The sequence below is a fragment of the Amphiprion ocellaris genome, chromosome 17, assembly GCF_022539595.1.
Source record: "Amphiprion ocellaris isolate individual 3 ecotype Okinawa chromosome 17, ASM2253959v1, whole genome shotgun sequence".
Lineage (NCBI taxonomy): Eukaryota > Metazoa > Chordata > Actinopteri > Pomacentridae > Amphiprion > Amphiprion ocellaris.
The window spans coordinates 12,672,880-12,693,507 of NC_072782.1; the positions used below are offsets into that span (position 1 = coordinate 12,672,880).

A 20,628-nucleotide genomic window follows, 5' to 3' on the forward strand; every position below is an offset into this window, starting at 1 on the left:
GGTTGTGTATTAACTTTGAAGCTTGAACGTACATTTGATTAGCTTTGCTTAATTAGCATAAAGACTGGAAATAGCTTGCCTCTGTGTCTTCTTTAGTTTCCCACATTATCAAAATATTCCTTTAAGTCCCTAAAAGATTCATCTTTTATTTTCTTTCTACAGGTGAACAACACAGATGTGAGCAGCATGGGCCACACTCAGGTGGTCAATCTTGTCCGTGCGGCCCCTCGTGTGGTTGACTTGGTGGTAGGGAGGATCCTCGAGGCTCCCAAACCCCCTATAGAGGCCCATCTGCTACCTGACATTTGGTTCAAAAGCAATCAAGAACCACTGGGTAAGAAACAGCCCTGATTACAAGATAAAACTTCCCTGGCATGTGTGAAATTCAGGCACTGATATCTATCAAATCTTCTCAAGTATTGCATCAGAAATGACAACTTTGAGTCAAATCTAAATTGTTTTGCTTCTTCGTCTGTCTGTAGGCTTGGTCCTAGATGGTGGTAGTGACAGTGTGTATCGGGTCCTGTTCGTAAAAGACATCCTGCCTGGTTCATTAGCCTCTGAGGAGGGAAGCCTGAAGCCGCTAGACTTAATCCACTACATCAGTGGAGCTCCCACTCAGGATCTGACTCTGAGCGAGAGCACAAGGCTGTTGGAGCTCTCCCTCGATGACCTCACACTTAAAGCCACAAGGTCATCTGCACTAACAAAGAGCGATATGTTGTCTTTGTGGGATGTTTTGTGCTGACTTTATGTTTTTCAACTCGGCATTACAAAATGTTCAAGATACGTGCCATAATCTGAACAGCTTTTTCTATTTTCTGTCTCACAGGGATGGAAAGCCTGTTTATCCTGAGCAGAGAAGTGTCTCTTTTCTCAACAACAACATCAGCCCCAAAGCTTCATCCAGTCTCAATGGTATGTTTCATACATTAAACACATGTTCATTGTGTCTTTTATGTGTACTGTGTTTTTCACGCAGTTGCAACATTGTTTTCGGTTTAAGGGTTCCTTAAAGGGGAAGATGCAAGAGATGCAGAGAGTTTGTCAGCACTTTGTCCTTCAGAGGTGAATTTAAAAAAAAAAAAAAACACACATTTTCACTGTATTGCTCTGTAATCCTTGTTGTGCTTTAAATTCTATCTCTGTACTGGAATTAAAACATGTTGGTTTTGTTTTAGTTTCTCGGACTAAATGACTGAAAAATATTAGTGGCATGTTAATGACAAATTATTACAGATTAGCTGTGGTTTGCTGTTATTAATGCAAAGATTAGTTTACGTCAACATTAGCCTTCATTATTGTTTTGCCTTTGTCTTTGCTGATTTTCTGCCAAACAGTTGTCTGGTAAAGCTGTGAAGATATGATTTTGCATTTGTTTGCTAAAAATACAGGAGGAGATGATAAAGCTGGATCTGGAGAAGCCACCGTCTGGAGGTCTAGGATTCTCCGTAATTGGAGGGGAAAGAGGGATATTTGTGAAGTCCATCACACCAGGAGGAATAGCAGAGTCTTCAGGCAAGCTGCAAGTAGGAGACAGGCTGCTGAAAGTGAGTGCTCAGAATTTAATGTCGTACTAATAACTGTAACTGGGCTTATTACTTACTGTTCATTTACTGCTTTACTCTTGCACACATTTCACTTAATGCCAATAAAATAACAAATGTCAAAAAACATTTTATCTTCCAGTTTTTGTTAATTTTTCACAGTAGGACAGTGTGAATGTGTGTTAGCCCCACAGCCTGTAACCATGGTTGTAGATCCAAGCGTTGATGCCAGTTGTCCAAAACTTGTGGATAAGGCAGATACACAAAGCAAAATATAGCAGTATTTAGCTTACATTGATGGTGAACCCACAAATCTCATCTACAAAACATGTTTCACACATCTATCTTAGCAAAGCATGTCACTGACGGACATGCAGACTTGTACAAAGAATTTAAAGAGCGAAAGGTGTGTGTGTGACTGATTTTGTAACAACTGAGCTTTTTTACCATCGACATTTGATAAAGTAAATAACCAAAAGGCAAGAAATGCTATTCAGCTTTTTTTCTGTTTTTGCATTATTTTTCATGATGTTAAGGTTTTTATTATTATTATTTCAACATCTGCATTGAAATATTTACAGAGATGTTGTATCAAAGTCAGAATTTTGGTATCTAGACAGCACTAGTAATGTTACATGTGCTGGCTTTCTTTTTGTGTCCTACATGTGCTAAAATACTGAGAATCGGTTTAAAAGGTGTCTAGGGATGTAAAACAATACACAACCCTGTCCTCTGGGTTTTATTTATGACTTTTTTTTTATCTTGTAGGTGAATGAAGAACTAATGACTGGTGTGTCCCACACCAAAGCTGTCACCACCATCCGTAAAGCTAAAGGCCCAGTACATCTTATCGTATCTAGACCGGCAGACCAGAACCCAAACACATACCTGGCCTATCTACCCATCAACTCTGATAAGTGCAACGGGAACACAGGTATTAGCTGAGGCTTCGATGCATTTTTTAAAAGTCTGTCCGGCAAATAGATTTTCTTTTTTGAATAATTTAAAAAGTTTAAATTAAAAATGAGGTTGAGACTTGCTATTGTTCTGTTGAAATTTCCACTTTTCTTTCTGTGCAACAAACCCAGATCTGAGTGAGGACAGTGGAGTAAAGACTAAGCTGTGTACTCCACATGAGGAGCTGAAATCTGGCAACTTCCCTCCCATACCGCCAATAGGTATACCATCGACTGAAAGTCTCAGTAGAACAGTGTTGCATGTTTATATATTTTTTAATTTTTTCCAAACAAATTTAACAATTTGCAAACTTGCCCAACTAGACCACCACAGCTTCCAAAATAATCGGTTTTCCCACGCTGAACCTCACGGAATTATACAACAGGGCCATTACACCAATTGCAATCATGATAGAACAGAACATACACACCTGCTGAACAGATACCTCACCCCTCTCCCCTCAGGACATAGATACAGAACACTGAGATGCAGACGAGTACGACTAGACAAAAGCCTGATCCCATCAATCATAGCAACCCTTAACAAAAAGCCAAGACGATCTGGCCAGAGTGAAAACGACATTTATACAATGAACAATGTCTTTGTGGAATGTGTGTTTTTCTACTGTTCTGTCAATATAAACCACGCAGAATGTTGCTGTGGAAAAGAATTTCCTCACGAGGACAATAAAGTCTAAGTCTGAAGTCTCATTTCCATGTTTTACAGATTATGAAGATGGTCGACTTGAGCAGAAAAGGGAGACGGAGCAGAGTGCAGAGCTTTCAGAAGACACAGACTGTGACGGCTCTTCTTTGCCTGAAGACTCTCCTGAGGTACAAATCAGCTCTTTCACACTTGATAAAACATTAAAACAACATACTGGTTATATGTGAGGTTTTGTCTAAATTAACTGATTTTTCACATAATCAGAGTTCCCGGAAAGTGACGTGGCAGGAGGAGAGTGTTGATGATCCCATTAATGAGAAGTACGATTTTGCTTTTTGGGTATATTCTTACAATTAAGATCACACACAGTGTAACTTAACATCTACTCACTGTTTCTGTTGAATCAACAGCTATCTGCAGATGAGTGCAGGACAACCAGAGGAGGATGAAATCACATGGGGAAGTGATGAGCTGCCTATTGAAAACATGAACTCCAGATCAAGACATGGTGAGACCAACTTTCTCTGAACTCTAAGCTAGACTCAAATGACAATTAAATAAAGTGACAGGTGATTGAGGGTTGCAGTTGGAGTTGGTCCACCAGACCTAAATTTCATTATTAAATTTGGTGATATGCATATAAACAGCCCAGTCCAAACTTTCTTTCTCTGTGTCAGTATTATAATTTGGCTGCAATAAATACATGCAGCATGTGTTTATATATTATCCATGGGATACATTACCCATAATATCCCAAGCAAAGGTTTCTGACCCAGTCGTAGTTCTAAATTATGATTGCGCCTCTATTTTGTCTTTGCACAGACGGACCAATCATCACAGAGGATGAACTGACCTCTTTGCCCCTCGTCAAAGTGGTTCCTGATGGCCAGTACACTGAGTCAAAGCTCAGCACTGTGGTCCGTATGATGAGGGGGCTTCTGGAGCAGAAAGTCCCATTGCAAGAGTTTGAAGTAAGAGTCGCTGAATTTAAATGGCTTATGATTAATTATGATTCATTAGATTTTTATGAACATTTGTTTTCCTCCCCGGCAGAATCTTCAGAATCTCCAGCCACTGGATGACTGCCTAATCGGTCAGACGAAGGAAAACAAGAAGAAGAACCGCTACAAGAATATTGTTCCCTGTAAGACAAGCTACAAATCTGTTGTCTACTATCTGTGTTATATTCTATAAAAAAAAACATCTGGATAGAGAAATATTTTTTTATAAGTGACTAATGCATGTATGTTTTCTAGTCGATACAACTCGAGTTGTGCTTGGTAAGGATGGCGGCTACATCAACGCCAACTTCATCAAGATGCCAGTGAAGGATGAGAACTTCATGTACATCGCCTGTCAGGGGCCCTTACCCACCACTCTGGGTGACTTTTGGCAAATGGTCTGGGAGCAGAAGTCGAATGTGATTGCTATGATGACCCAGGAGGTGGAGGGGGGCAAAGTGAAATGTCAACGATACTGGCCAGACACACCGAGGACAGCGGAGATGGTAGACGACAGGCTACAGATAACGCTGATCAAAGACCAATATCTGGACAACTTTGTCATCCGACTCATTGAAGTCAAAGATGTCCAGGTGAATTTTCTGAAGATTTTATGCTCCTTTTCTTATGATAGTTTAAAGGTCTCATATTGTGTCACTTTTCAGCAAATTAGTGAAAGTGTTTCCAGAATATGTCTTTTAATTTGCAGCTCAAAATACCAAAAAGATTATTGATTTTGTCATGGCTGTACAACCCCCTGTTCTAGCCTTGTTCTAAACAAGATGGTTCAGTGTCTGTAGCTTTAAAAGTAGCTGAGCTGCAGAGCTGCTGTTTTTGACTCATGTGGGGAGTTTGTCAGACAGCGCTCTGGTTGTCATATCAGTAATTTAGCAGTGCAGATTGAAAATGACTCTGAAGTGATTGGGGTAAAAATGTAATCTTCATGGGCTGCATTTTAGTCAAGTTTTCATACTTGTTCTGTTGTCTGACACCAGAAACAGAGAAATATGTAAATGAGAAGAGCTTTATTGTGAATTCAGCTGAATTGAAATCCAGTCTATGTGAGCACAGAGAGCAGGAGAGACTCAAACAAATGTAAAGAGCAGCTTAAGTTGAAGCACAGCAGGCGACATGAAAACCATAACCCAAACACAATCCTTTTTTATTGGTTTCAAATCATTATTTGAGCTTCTGAATGTCCTTTGGGTTTACATTTTCCACATAGCTCTGACATAGTGGCATTTTCTGAGGACTTCTAATTGTTGTGATGACACAACCATCCCTAATAAAAATAATTCACTCAGGTGCTGGTAATGCATGGAGATTTTTATGTTAACTCTTGGAGCCAATAGTAGATCATTTGATGTGCTTTGGTCATGGCTGAGACATTTTAGAGTTAGCTATGATAACTCTAGAAAGTAGAGTTATAGCTCCTCATTCTGAGTGGCTGATCTGGAAGCAGCAAGCAGTGAAAGGGGAAGAATTATGCAAAGTTTGAACCAGATGACTGTTGGTTAGTTAGCTGGAATGTATCAGCTCAGTAAAATTCTTACTGGCTTAGAAAGCTGGGAGGCTGTCTAGTTGTGGAGAATAGCAAAATATATATCTTAAAATCTTATGACACAAAATCATGACAAAAAAGAAGAATTGGACACAGAATTTCCACAAAAAAAATCCAAATCAGCACAAAAAGATGCAAAATCACCGCAAAAAAGGGAAAATGACAACAGAAGAACACAAAATCACAGCAAAATGACACAAAATTCGCCACAATACAAGATCCAAATCAGAATGAAAAGATGCAAAATCACTAGAAAAAGATGCAGAATTACTACAGAGGGACATAAATGACCACAAAAAGATGCAAAATCACAATAAAATCACTTCAAAAAGCCTCAAAATTGCCGCCAGTGATGTGAAATAACCACAAGAAGATATGAAACATCAAAAACAAGCACAAAAAGACACAAAATCACCACAAACACATTTAAAATCAACTCAGAAAGATGCAAAACCACCACAAATGATGTGAAATGCTGCAAAGTCAAATTCTTACTGGCTTTTAAAGCTTAGGAGGCTGTCTATTTGTGGAGAATAGCAAAATATACATCTTAATATCTGAACAGAAAATGACACAAAATCATGACGACAAAAAAGAAGAAATTACCACAGTAAGACTAAGAATTCCCTCAAAAAAAATCCAAATCGGCACGAAAAGATGCAGAATCAGCATCAAAAAACAAAAATGACACAGAAGAACACAAAATCCCAGCAAAATGACACAAAATTCCCACCAAAAAAAGATCCAAATCAGCACAGAAAGATGCAAAACCACTAGAAAAAGATGCAGAATTACTAGAGACGTAAATAACCACAAAAAGATGCAAAATCACTTCAAAAAGCCTCAAAATTGCCACCACAACAAGACGCGAAATCACCACAAACACATTTAAAATTAAATCAAAAAAATGCAAAGTCACCACAAATGATGTGAAATCACTATGAAATGCTGTAAAATCAGATTCGTACTGGACTATAAAACTGGGAGGCTGTCTAGTTCATTTATGGATCACTATATTAACCTTTTATTAAACTTTAAATGGGCACCTTAACATGAGAGTTTCTCTGTTTCCAGACTAACGAAACCCAGTTTGTGACTCATCTGAACTACACCGGATGGCCCGACCACGGAACACCGTCACAACCTGAGCAGCTGCTCACGTTTATTTCCTACATGAGACACGTTCATCGATCGGGGCCGATCATCACACACTGCAGCGCCGGCATCGGTCGTTCAGGGACCCTCATCTGTATAGACGTCGTACTGGGCCTCATCAGTAAAGATGCTGACGTAAGGATTCACCTTGTTTATAGCATGAATCATTTATGAGGAAGCTTCTGTTGCTTTTTTCTTGTTGTTTCAGTCTGACTACAGTCTAATAAATGTGTTTGTGCAGTTTGATATTTCAGATGTTGTAAGGAACATGAGACTTCAGAGGCAGGGAATGGTCCAGACAGAGGTGAGTTTTAATGTACCGGTGTTTAGTAGATTAACTCAAGTATCTTGAGATGCTTTCTCATGCATTTCCCCCTTTTTCTTGTTATTTTTCTTCACAGGACCAGTATATTTTCTGCTATCAAGTGATCCTTTATGTCCTCCGATGCCTTCAAGCAGAGGAAAATATCTCAGGATAGTAGAAACCACGTGGCTGTCATGTAGAGGATCGGTGACTGTTTCACGAGAGCAAAACAACGAGAGCTGACAGGCAGAAACTGCCAAATTAAATTACACGTTTTTTTAATGCCTTAAAATATTCGGTTCCTTGAGAGTAAATCCTTAAAGAAGTCTATATTTTTATGTTTGCTTTTTGAGTTCTCTCTCTGGCTGCTGCTCCCTTTTAATGCATTTATGAGAACTGCTGATTGTATTTCTTATCGTCACCTACAAGAGAACACTAATGTTTTTGTTTTTTTTCTCCAGATTCTTGGATATTCAAAAATAATTTTGAAATGATCAATGATTTCATATTTTATGTGGAACGATATTGTGTATTTTGAAGCCTATTTTGATGCTGGAACATGCCTTGACAGAATACTATGTCAGTATTTGCTATGTAAATCTGTTATACAGTAAGTGCTCACTGCCTGAGGTAAATGAGGAAATTAAAAGTGTACATATTCATCTCCTGATAATTCAACTGGATACATTTTAAATGTTATGTAGAGGAAACGTTCATTTAAAAAAAGAATAAAATATTCTCCTTGTCTGTTGTTATTTTAGTGCAGATTACATTTTAGCTCACTGAGCATTTGTCAGCCTTTTTGTTTTATCGAGTTCAATAAACTTCATTTGTAGACTCTTTAGCTTAAGGCAGCTTTTCCAAGTGTGCTGACAAACAAAACCACCGAACCATACGAGGAAAAGAAAAGCTGCAACTCGTCTACTTGTAGTGCTTTGGATTCCTAGAGAAGACCTACATGTACACTATAGAAGTCGCTGCACTGTAACACAATAATGACATTGACAAGTTGTGTTGAGGTTGTTTTATGGAAAAAGTGCTAGTCACGTCAGATATTAAACAAAAAAACAAACCGCAACCTCACAACTGATCATACAAATGAATCAATAATAATCTGAGTCAAGAGTCTATAAAGGTTGAACATTGGAATCTTCATATAGTATTTATTACATTTAAAATTATAATTTTAAATGCAATAAATACTGTGTGAATTTACATTTGGTCATGTAATCCATGTCTATACCCTGTATTTAATGATTAAAACCTAAATATCCTTTATAAATTACAAATGCAACTGGCTGCAAACATTAAAGCACTTCTATGATGGTGGAAAAAAGTTTTCGGACACCCTTAAAATTTTACACAATCTCAAATATCATGAAATATTTGTGGAAAAATCTTTTTTGTGTTTCAAAAGATGTGGCTGCATTAGACAGACACAAACAAATACGAATTATATATTTTTTGGTTTATTTACAAGAAAACTAACAAAATTCTACCAAAACGACCAAATACTCAAAATTTCTTACTTTTAATGGATCCAATCAATTTTAAGTTTTTAATGGCTTATTTTTAGGGTTTAATATTATGGCTGTGATTGTACTAAAAGAAATTCATCTTAACAGTGATTCTTAATGCAATATACATGCAAATGTATGGGGTGTCCCCAAACTGTTTTCTCCATCTCTGTAGCAGGAAGTGTTGCAGCAGAGATGACTTGTCTTACACAAGTTTCACCACCATGTGGCGCCAAATTCCATTGTTCTATCATTGTGAAACAACTCTGGAAGCACCGCCATGACTTCCAACATTTTATATGATAGTTTCAGACTTTACCAGCTGTTCAGTTACGCAGTCACACAAAATAAACCTTATATTGCTCAATATGTTGGATAGAATTTTTATGGTTACTCGCAGATTGCTGAAGACATCCAGACTTTTCATAATCACAGAGACGCAGTTGTTTCAAGGAGACTCTGTTCTTCTTATTGAAAATTTTATCCTCCATCAACCCAAACACTGCAGTGATCATGTTAATAATTTACAGAACACCCAGACCAAGCAATGTTTTGTGTTAGACTTATTTTATAAGAAAATATGACTAAATCCTCGCTTTAGGTTATTTTTAACACGTCTCTCAGGTAATACATGAACCAGAACATTTGAAGGGACACATCTATGACCTAGAAGAGTAGTCCTAACAAGTTAAAGATGAACAATAGCTGTGTGCCTGCTCAGGTTTGAACATTTTACTGCTGCTCCTTTAACCATCTATAATCCACATTTCACACACCTGTGAGGAAGCCCTAGACTGTGTTGCTTCTTAGAAAGTAAATTAAAACTTAGCAACTCAAATAAGTCCAACTAAGGTTTTAAAAGGAACAAAAAAAAAAAAAAAAACATTCACATGTATTTTATGAGACCTGCAAAGATGCAATGAATATCTACCAAAATACAGATAAAGAAGCAAGAGTGTCCTTTTTTCTTAATTAATTTCATTGAATCACTCTAATTCCATATTGTTTTTATCAGGGCAACAGGCTTTACTGTCATTTTAACCATAAGAGGTACATGAGACATTTTATATGTTGTTTTTTCTGAATAAAGTCAAGTAACGCTGCCTGTTTTTTCCTCTGAAATCATACGAGAAAGAACCTCTTTGGTAACAGTGAGTATTTACTTATCCTTATACAGTTTATGGGTGTAAAGGTAAATACTAAACTCATACTAAACACCAGCTGGTGGCGGTAAAACACCAACTCGTTGTTTGCAAACCGACAACAGCCGCCGAAGAAGAAGAAGCAGAAGCGGAGGAATGGCAGCGTACACATGTACCATGCTTACCGTGTAAAAAGTAGATTTTTTATATTATTTTTTAACAACTTAACGGCAAAATAATCTCTCACCATGTCCGGGAGACAAAGCAACAAACTACCAAACAACCTGCCACAACTTCAGAATCTCATAAAACGAGACCCTCAGTCGTACGTGGATGAGGTACGTGTTGCTAGCTAGTACTGCTAATGTTGTTAGCCGCCACACTTAGTGTCACACAGTTTAAAAATACCGCAGCTGTGAGTTTAGTGGTTTGTGTTGTTCTTTCCTCAGTTTCTGCAGCAGTACCGACACTATCAGTCCAATGTTCAGATCTTCAAACTGCAGCCTGACAAATCGAACAAGGAGCTGGCAGAGCTGGTCATGTTCCTGGCTCAGGTACCAGAATCACTGTCTGTTTTACCAGAACACCAATGTAATGCTGACATGTGGTAGACCTCACACGAACATACGAGTATTAAAGAACTCATACATAGGAGTACCTTTTGTATTACAGGTGATTTATGTAATATATATATATATAGATATAGATATATTTTAACAAAAATGCACATATAACATATAACAAAGTCAAACTCTCTGTCTCCACTATAACAGTAATAATAATACCTTTATTTATATAGCACCCTTAAGAACAGTGTTCACAAAGAAGAGGCAATTAAAATAAATATTAAAAGTGATAAATGAATAATTAGCTAGATTAGCAATCATAACAAAGGAACTGGGCAGTTTAAAAATTAAAGAATAAGATTGAGGGTTAAAATTAGAAATCAAAAAAGTCATATAATTAAAAAAATTAGAGAGACTGGGCGCTCGTATAGCTCAACACGTTGAGCGGGTGACCCATGTACAGGGCTGGTCCCCGACGCAGCTGGCCCGGGTTCGATTCCCGCTCGCGGCCCTTTGCTGCATGTCTTCCCCCGACTCTTCTCCCCTGTTTACTGTCTCTCTCTCACTGTGCCTATCCAATAAAGCCCACAAAAAGGCCAAAAAAAAACTTTAAAAAAAAAATAAAAAATTAGAGACAACAGTGTGTCGATACTGTACTTATTCATTTTCATTTCTGAATGTTCTTATAGAAAATATTAGAATTTTTACCGATATATATGTTATCACAGATATTTTTCTCTTTTTTTTGGAAGATTTTTACTTATTTTTAAAAAAATATTTGTAAGAATTTTCTTGCCAAATTTGGGTGATTTTTTTTAAATAAAACTTTTAAGGGAAACTTTTAAGGAATTATTGGAATTTTCTGAAGGTTTTGCAAATTTTCAGAAATTTGAGGAATTTTTTTGCTGAATTTTTGGATTTTTTTCAGACAAGGACTCTATATTTTTTGGTGCCCGTAAATGAAGACAACAGGAGGGTTAAGTTCCGCTCTGTTACATTAGTTCTAGGGACCAGTAATATGTGAGAGGTCTGCTCTGAACACTCACAGTGAGGAATCAGGGACCTACAAGATGGACCAGAGGCTTTGGTGCTGTGTTGCCTGGGATGGGTTGTTGCACGCTTACATTTTTTGTTCTCAAACGGAAATAGATTGACAGCAAACACTCTTGTTCCTCCAGGTTGGTCACTGCTACCTGCAGCAGCTGTCCACCTTCCCTCAGGATCTGACTGAGTTACTCCTGAGTTACCACACAGTCATAGAGCCAGACTTACGGATGGTGAGAATGCAGAAGCTTCCCTGCTCACATTTAGTCATTACTTACTTCACTTATGTTGTACAAATGACTTATAGTATTTATTGTGCATTTCTCTTTCTTTGCAGACCTTCTGCAAAGCGCTGATTCTTCTGAGGAACAAAGATTTGATCGACCCATCAGGCCTCCTGGAGCTCTTCTTTGAGCTGCTGCGATGCCACGACAAACTGCTCAGGAAGGTTCGAGCGCTCAGTCTGAATATATGCAGCATAAACATTCTCTGTGTGATTACAGGATCCTATATTTTTCCTTTTCTCTCCCCACAGACACTGTACACACACATTGTTACAGATATCAAAAACATCAACGCAAAGCACAAAAACAATAAGGTCAACACAGTAAGTACACGTGTGTTATGTCCTTTGAGTTTGAGTGTTTGTCGTATTGCGTTATAGATCAGCACTCTCTCTCTCTGTTCTTTTGTTTTACGTTACAGACGTTGCAGAACTTCATGTACACGATGCTGAGAGACAGTAATCCAATAGCAGCAAAGATCTCTTTAGACGTGATGGTGGAGCTGTACAAAAGGAACATATGGTGGGTTGAAACTGAAAGAAGATTTTTAGAGCTCTTTTTTATTGAACATGAAATACTTTGATCTGATTGTCTTTTTGTTCATGTTGCAGGAATGATGCCAAAACAGTTAATGTCATCACAACAGCCTGCTTCTCAAAGGTGACAAAGGTGGGTTTTGTTAGTTTGATAGCAGTGCTCTGCTTATTATAATGAATACATGGAATCTATTTATGTCCTCATCAGCCAGTCTCTCTGTTCTCAGATCCTTGTGGGCGGCCTTAAGTTCTTCCTGGGCAAAGATGAAGATGAGAAAAACGACAGTGATTCAGAATCCGAGGCAAGTACTAAAGATAAAGTTGTTGAAGGAAGGATATTCATTAGTATGTTCTATGGTATAATACATATCGGACTCAAACAAATGTAGTTTAGATTTGTTGTGCTGCTTTTGTAAAGAAGTTTTACCTTTCAGAATGAGGGACCGTCATCGAGAGACTTGATGGTGAGATACTCCACTGGCAAGAAAACCACCAAAAATAAGAAGAAGATGGAAAAAGCTATGAAAGTCCTCAAGGTAACCGCTGCTGGAACTTCTACAGAGGCAGGGCTTGTTTTACAACTTTGTTCAGATTAATTAGGATCATTATTTTAACTCTCATGTTTCCTCTGTTCAGAAACACAAGAAAAAGAAGAAAGCAGAAGTTTTTAATTTCTCTGCAATTCACCTAATTCATGATCCTCAAGGTAAACTCACCCGTCCACTGCAACGCAACAATGGCTACAGAAATTTGTTCTAAATCTTACAGAACTTTAAACTATCAAGCATCTCTTTTTATTTAGATTTCTCCGAGAAACTCTTGAAGCAGTTGGAAGACTCTAAAGAGCGTTTCGAGGTGAAGATCATGATGATGGAGCTCATATCGCGACTGGTTGGAATCCATGAAGTAGGTCATAAATCTTGTTTTTAGACACTTTTGTTGGTCACTCCATAACGTAGGTCAGGGGTGTCAAACATGCGGCCCGCGGACCAAGTTCGGCCCTCCAGAGGGTCAAAACTGTCCCTCAAAGTGTAACTCACAGAGAAGACATTAATGGCAGATTATAAATTTGTAAAACTATAAATTTAAAATAATTTGTAGATCATGACAAGTTGTTTTAGATTGCTCATTGTTCTTTTGTCATTTTGTGTCTAATTTTTGTAAGATTTTGTCTTGTTTTTGTTGTTTTTTTGTCTGATTTTTGTCGTTTGTCTCGTGTTTTTGCCGCTTTCTTTTTTTTTGTCGTTTTGGGTTACTTTTTTTGTCTAGCTTGAGTTTTTTGTCTTATTTTTGCCATTTTGTGTTTTGCTTTATTCGTTGTTTTGTGTATCGTTTGTGTCATTTGTCTACTTTTTTGCTGTTTTGTTTCTTGCTTTTGTCATTTTTTTTGTCTCGCTTTTGTCATTTGTCCATTTTTTTTGTCGCTTTGTAACTCTTTTGTGCAAATTTTTGTCTTTTTTGTTGTGTTTCGTGTCATTTGTCTCATTTTTTGTCGTTTTGTGTCTCATTTTTGTCATATTTTTGTTATATTTTGTCTTGTTTTTGTTGTTTTGTGTCTATTTTTGTCTGACTTTTGTTTGACTTTTACTGAACATAATGTAAAATGTGCTAATCTTTTCAGTTCCAGATATCTGTGAGTAAATGTTGTGTTCCTTTGTAGACACTGTGATCTGGAAGTTGTAATGTGTAAATGATAAACTGAGGCATAATATTGCTGAAATTGAACTTATTTTTCTTAAGAAGTGTCAGGTTGTTCATGGTGCTTCGTAGAAACCTAATTTCTTAAAGGTGAATATTTTCAGAAAGTACTTTTTTGCACTAAAACAAAGGAAAAATTTGGAATTGTAGTGATTTATAGGTTGTTATGCTGTGATTTTACTGGTCCGGCCCACTTGAGACGAAAGTGGGCTGAATGTGGCCCCTGAACTAAAATGAGTTTGACACCCCTGTCTTAGATTATTTAATTAGTTCAACTGATTCCAATATAAAGGCCAGTGTTGCCAGTTATGTCTAATAACAACTTGTACTGGCGTTTATATAACTCTCAAATGGACTATGGTTAATTTAAAATCTATTTAAGTTTTTGGATTTATTTTTTTTGATACACCCCCATCAGCCACAACTTTAAAACCACAGACAGATGACCTGAAAACATTGATAATCTTTTTACAAACATGCCTGTCAAGCAGAGGGGTATATTGGGCAGTTAGTCAGCAGTCAGAACCAAACTGTGATTGTGAGATGACCGGGTCAGAGACTCTCCAAAATAGCAAGTTTAATGGGGCGTTCCTGGTTTGTAGTGGTTGAAACTGACCAATAGTGGTCCAACAAAGGGTTCCTTAGATTTCAGTCTGATCAAGCATCTGTGGGATGTGCTAGAAAAGCAAGTCCAATACATGAAGGCCCCACTTTGCAACTTCCTAGACTTCACGGATCTGTGCAGCTGGTTCAGAGCTGTTTTGGCATCTTATGTGGGGACCTACACAGTGTTAAGTGGTTTTATTGTTGTGACTCTGGGGTGTATGATGATGATAAATGGACAGATTTAACTTTTCCTGTTTCAAAAGTACAATATTTACACATTTCTTGTTGTGGGCACCTGGTCTGTATGAATCATGCAATGGATTTTGTGTAAATGTTACGGACGAAGGAACGAAACCTGTAGTATTTTATGATTATTTACTCAGTGTTCTTTCCCTTCTGCAGCTCTTCCTCTTCAACTTCTATCCCTTCATCCAGAGGTTTCTTCAGCCCCATCAGAGAGGTAAAAATCGCTCGTTGTTGTGTAAAAGTCTGTTGATGAGACATTTTTAACTGTCTGACGTCTTTGCAGAGGTGACAAAAATTCTCCTGTGTGCTGCTCAGGCATCCCACCAACTCGTCCCCCCTGAGGTACATTACAGATTCAGCTGGTGCTGTGTTAAATGAAGTAGATTTAGCATCGTAGTGTAACACCGTTTGTTCTCTGACACTTGCAGATTATTGAACCTGTGATCATGACCATCGCCAACAACTTTGTGACTGACAGGAACTCGGGAGAGGTCATGACTGTTGGGTGAGTTAATATGGAGTGAAATGTCAAAAATCACCAAAATGCAAACTTACACAGTTCTTAATCAGTATGTTTTTTGTATTTCAGTATCAATGCCATCAAGGAGGTTGCAGGTCGTTGTCCGCTCTCCATCAATGAAGACCTGCTGCAGGACCTGGCCCAGTACAAGACCCACAAAGACAAGAGTAAGTGATCGCTTTATGTGGTGGTGGTGGTGGGGAGATATCTACCATGTTATTGTCAGAATAAATAGACTCATTTATTGGGTGTGTGTTGGTGCTGGAGCCTGTATTTATATCTACACCACGTGCTTCTGTATTTCAGATGTGATGATGTCTGCCAGAGGGCTCATCCAGCTGTTCAGGAATCTTAATCCACAGATGTTGCACAAAAAGGACCGGGTGAGTTCACTGTGAACCCTGTGTGAACTTTAAAGCGCTTATATAATATAAAATACCTTCAGATTTGACAGCATGTTTTGTGTAATAAACAATATGGGGGGAAAAAATCTGGCTTCACACACAGTAGATAAGTCACATCATTGGAAAATTGCCTCTTAAAAATAGTGCAATCCCCAAAATCTACTGTACACACAAAGTAAGATATTTCAAGCCTTTTTTTTGTTTTATCTTTGATGATCCAATCAACATCTCAAATAGTAGTAAATTACTATTCAAACAATATGAATACTGTGTATCTCTCAGTCTAGTTCAGTACACACTCGCAAAAACAGCATTAAACTATTTCATTTTACATGTAATTAATCTAAAACATAAAAGCTTTGAATTAAATTGCGACAATATTAACTCTTTTTTTTTGCCTGTACCTGTATATGATTGAATTATAGTTTTAAAGTAAATTTACTTTCCGTTAAAAGTAGCTGAAATATTCTGTCATCTGTTCCCAACTGAAGAGAACAGCAATGGCAATAAACCCTTAAATCTAAAGGAAAAAGGATCATTTATTTTTTAGTACTTCTCCCAGCAAAGTTATAAAGTGCTTTGCAGAAAAATAATGGCAGATTAACTGTGTAAAACCCACTGTTGCAAAAATACATCAGTTTTATTTATTTTTTATTATTGTTTTCTATTATTTATACATATATATTTATATATATTGTTTTAGCAATTTTTTCTATATTTGTATATATATATATATATATATACATACATACATACATACATACATACATACACAGTTATATTTTTAAAAAATTGTTTTGTTTTTTCATTTTTACGCTCAATTTCTTTTATATTTGGGTCTTACGGGGTTAAATAAATCACCCCATCCTTCCTCCCATAACATACTAAACATTCGTAGACGTTCTTCTATTGCTGGAGTTGACAAATCTGCACCTGTGTAATTGTAAACCATCCTTGTTGTCCAGGGGAGACCCACCGAGGCATCAGCAGAGGCCAAGATCAAGGACTATGGAGAGCTGGAGGCTAAAGACTACATTCCTGGAGCTGAAGTCCTGGAGGTGGAGGAGGAGAAGAAAGAGGGAGAGGAGGATGAAGGTGAGCTGCTGCTGCATTATAGAATCCATAGGATGCTGTAACACAGAATCTAATTTCACCCTGAACTCTCTGTGTGTATGTAGAAGTCGTTTATGATGAATCTGAGGCATATTTTTCATATCGTTTCCACAGACGGCTGGGAGAGTGCCAGCATGAGTGATGATGATGAAGACGGGGAGTGGGTGGATGTTCACCACTCATCTGATGAAGACACAACAGAAGTGGTGAGAATGAAGATGCATAGTTTAGGACTAGGAGTTAAGATTTCTGTCACATTTGTGCGAGAGCATGATGACCATTAGGTTGATTTGGGGCCTCTGGCTGACAGGAGAAGGTACTGCGCTCGCCATTGTGGCTGAAAATAGTAGTTTTTCTTTTCTCCTGGTGGAGAAGGAAAGGTCCTGACTCCTGACTGAATTAAGAAGAAAAATTACTGCATTCAATCATAGTTGCTAACAGTGCTAGGGCTGAGAAATGTCATCATGCTGGTGCAACCAACTGAGAAACTTGTTAGCACTATTGCTACCAGTGGAACAGTAAGTCTGCAGCCCTGATAGCTTGATAGACTGCTAAAAGCTAATTACTTTTCTGTATTTTCTGTCAGGCGGAGAAGCTTCAGAGTATCCCGGTGGAAGAAAGGAAAGCCAAGGCAGCAGCTGTCAGCGGCAGCAGACTCCTCACTCAGGACGATTTCAAAAAGATCCGTCTGGTCCAGATGGCCAAAGAGGTGAATGCAGCACCGGGCAAAGGCCAGAAGAGGAAACATGTGGATGAAGACGAGAGTGACAACGAGTGAGAGCACTATTTAAACCTAGAACATACATTTTTTTCGTCAATTTGTCTGCAGAATATTCTGTGTGAAATACTTCTCTTCTAATTGTGTGATTTTTTTTTTTTTTTTCCCCAGAGGGGAGTTGCTGACTCTGAGGAACATTGAGAAGCTGCACAAGAAACCAAAAGCAGACAAAGAGACACGACTGGCAACAGCAATGGTAAAATCTTACACTAGCTATAAAGTGAATTTAAGAGTTCTGAAAGGTGACCATTAGAGAGAATCATAGTTAACCAGCACTGACTCCAGATGGGACTTTGTGGGCAGTTTGTATGTTGCAACAGTAAGTAGTGATGTGCAGCTCTAACATTAATTTTGTATTATTATCCATTATTAATCTACCAATTATTTTCTTGACTCATAGACGAATCTGAGAACTTGTGTTTCATATCTCTGTTTATCCAGTAAGTGACAGGTTTGATACATTGATGGAACAGAGGAACAATACTGTACTTTATTCTTTTGTCATATATTTTTGTTGCTCTGGTTACTTGTATCCAATTGAAGCCAGAGGAATTTTGGTCTGTGCTCACTAATAGCACCCTTTGAAGTAGAAAATGAACCCGATAGGTTCCAAACTAATTTGCATTTGTCTGGTGATGCCAGGCTATTAAATGTTAGATATAAAGTGCATGTCTAAAAAAATAAAATCACCACTTGGATTAAACTAAGCAAATAGATAAGAACCTTCCATTGGATAATTTCTGCAGTGATGAATAAATTTTAGCTGCAACAACTTATTTATCTCTAGCTGATGCAGTGAGGAACTTCTCATTTCTTAAACAACCATGTTGGAAGACATATCCTGTGGTCGTGGAAAGGATGTTTATCTGTTTCAGAAGGGTAAAATTATTGGCATCAAGCAAAGAAAACAATGAAAGAGACTTCTGAAGCTACTAAAATCTGGTTAAAAACCGTCCAACGCATTATTAAAACCTGAAGGATAGTGGTGAACCTTCATCTTTGAGGAACAAATGTGGTCAAACAAAGTCTTAGATGATTGTAGGAAATCAACAGTAGAACTCAATATATAAACAGTGAAAGCATTGCAAAGGAGGACTCAAAGGACTGGGACTAAACAGCTGTGTAGCTCTAAGAAAATCACTGATCAGTGAGGCTAATCAGAAAAAAAGGCTTCAATTTGCCAGGTAGCATCAAGATTGGACTCTGGAGCACTGAAAGAAAGTCATGTGATCTGATGAGTCCAGATTTACCCTGTTCCAAAGTGATGGGGGCATCAGGGTAAGAAGAGAGGTGGATGAAATGCACTCATCATGGCTAGTGTCTACCAGCCTGTGGGGGTTTAGGGTTATGATCTGGGGTTGGTCAGGTCCAAAATGAGGTCAGCTGACTACCTGAATATACTGAATGACCAGGTCTTTCCATCAGTGGAGTTTTTCTTCCCTGATGACATGGACATGTTCCAAGATGACGATGCCAGGATTCATGAGGCTCACATTGTGAATGAGTGGTTCAGGGAGCATGAAACATCATTTTCACACATGGATTGGCCTCCACAGAGTCCAGACCTCAGCCCCATTGACAATCTTTGGGATGTGCTGGAGAAGACTTTGCGCAGTGGTCCGACTCTCTCATCATCAATATAAGATCTTGGTAGAAAATTAATCTAACTCTGGACAGAAATAAATGCTGTGACATTGCAGAAGCTTTTTGAAACCGTGCCACAGTGAATGTGTGCCAATCTCAGAGCTAAAGGCAGTCCAATGAAATATTAGTGTGTGACTTTTTTTTGGACGAGAAAGTAATATATGCACATTTTTTACTTGTTGACATAACCAGGTTGCTTGTAAGAGATTCATTTTACCGTCACTGAAAGAACCACTTAGTGTTTAAGTATTTATAATCAAAATAAATATATGTAGAATAGATGTTGATTTGTTTTCTATTCGATCAGCTCATCATTCCACCTCTCGTGTTTGATTTTTCTAGGCGGGACGCACCGACAGGAAGGAGTTCATGAAAAGACGAACCAAGCTGAACCCACATGCCAGCACCAGCAACAAGGAGAAGAGGAGGAAGAAGAACTTCATGATGATGAGACACAGTGAGAACGTCAGAACTAAAGGCAAACGCTCCTTCAGAGAGAAACAGGTAACTCACCTCTCAGCTGCATGCGACTGAGGTTAAGCTAATTTTATAAAACATAAAGTAGTATTTAAATGTAAAATATTTTGTGTTTCTTTTGTAGCTCGCTCTGCGGGACGCCCTGCTGAAAAAGAGGAAGCAGTACAAGTAGGACACTTGGATAATGTGTTTTCCTCAAGCCGGCTGTCAGATGGCCAACACAAACCTGAACTTTGACTGTGTCAAATAATATTGTACATCCTTTAAGTTGCCTGTAAAACTTTAGGTATGTTATTGTATTGTTTCAACAGATGAGCTGCATACATTGACACTGTTCTGAAATAAACCATCTTCAATAAATATGCATTTTTTATTTCCAGCTAAGGCCTTATTTTGATTGAACCATTATCTAGATTACTGGGTATCATTTTAGACGTGTTTAAAGTCGAGTTGAGAGCACACAAAAAACAGCTTAAAGTATTAGCAAAACATTACTTTGCATGTTAGAGTACAAGCACAAAAAAAGGGTATAAAATCTGCTTCTGAACCAGATGTGTTTGTTCTGAGCTGATCCCTTCCAAGCAAAACACATAAAACAGTGTTTTTAATATTTACACTAACTGCTTTTCAACATTTCCAGGTGAATGTTTGGCATCCATGGACTTGGACTTTACTAATGTTATTGTGTTGCTACACTGGTCATTTAGATTAAGAATTCCTCGTTGTGTATGAGCATAAAATCAGGTCACATTCCTGTTTTGATTGTAGAAAAATGCAGACGCTACACTGATTTACAGTAAATTAAACCCAGTTAGGGCGTGAAGGTGTAAGGTTTTGTGTTAATGTGTAATTTAATGTGACA

At 37.9% G+C, this 20,628-nt stretch overlaps 2 protein-coding genes across 6 annotated transcripts in view; both read left to right on the forward strand.

The window, feature by feature from the left end:
• The window catches only part of ptpn13 (protein tyrosine phosphatase non-receptor type 13), a 50,520-nt gene extending 42,574 nt beyond the window's left edge, over positions 1–7,946 (forward strand). For all 5 annotated transcript variants that reach the window (XM_023280873.3, XM_023280874.3, XM_055019338.1 and 2 more), the window contains 16 exons: positions 163–334; positions 483–693; positions 833–918; positions 1,007–1,068; positions 1,395–1,550; positions 2,316–2,481; positions 2,636–2,725; positions 3,231–3,337; positions 3,435–3,490; positions 3,581–3,678; positions 3,993–4,141; positions 4,224–4,314; positions 4,427–4,764; positions 6,807–7,022; positions 7,129–7,191; positions 7,289–7,946. In XM_023280873.3, coding sequence (XP_023136641.2) covers positions 163–334; positions 483–693; positions 833–918; positions 1,007–1,068; positions 1,395–1,550; positions 2,316–2,481; positions 2,636–2,725; positions 3,231–3,337; positions 3,435–3,490; positions 3,581–3,678; positions 3,993–4,141; positions 4,224–4,314; positions 4,427–4,764; positions 6,807–7,022; positions 7,129–7,191; positions 7,289–7,366 — 2,139 coding nt within the window. In that variant the 3' untranslated portion in view covers positions 7,367–7,946. The remainder of the gene's footprint in view (positions 1–162; positions 335–482; positions 694–832; positions 919–1,006; positions 1,069–1,394; positions 1,551–2,315; positions 2,482–2,635; positions 2,726–3,230; positions 3,338–3,434; positions 3,491–3,580; positions 3,679–3,992; positions 4,142–4,223; positions 4,315–4,426; positions 4,765–6,806; positions 7,023–7,128; positions 7,192–7,288) is intronic.
• Positions 7,947–9,981: 2,035 nt separating this feature from the next.
• Positions 9,982–20,145, forward strand: sdad1 (SDA1 domain containing 1). Its single transcript, XM_023280891.3, has 22 exons — positions 9,982–10,188; positions 10,300–10,404; positions 11,595–11,693; positions 11,798–11,908; positions 11,996–12,067; positions 12,166–12,266; positions 12,356–12,413; positions 12,508–12,582; positions 12,715–12,816; positions 12,917–12,986; positions 13,083–13,186; positions 14,987–15,044; positions 15,114–15,172; positions 15,259–15,335; positions 15,420–15,517; positions 15,657–15,733; positions 16,720–16,849; positions 16,982–17,073; positions 17,454–17,641; positions 17,757–17,841; positions 19,632–19,793; positions 19,891–20,145. The coding sequence occupies exons 1-22, from the start codon at positions 10,099–10,101 to the stop codon at positions 19,936–19,938; spliced, it is 2,061 nt and encodes a 686-aa protein (XP_023136659.2). The 5' UTR covers positions 9,982–10,098; the 3' UTR covers positions 19,939–20,145.
• Positions 20,146–20,628: the final 483 nt, after the last annotated feature.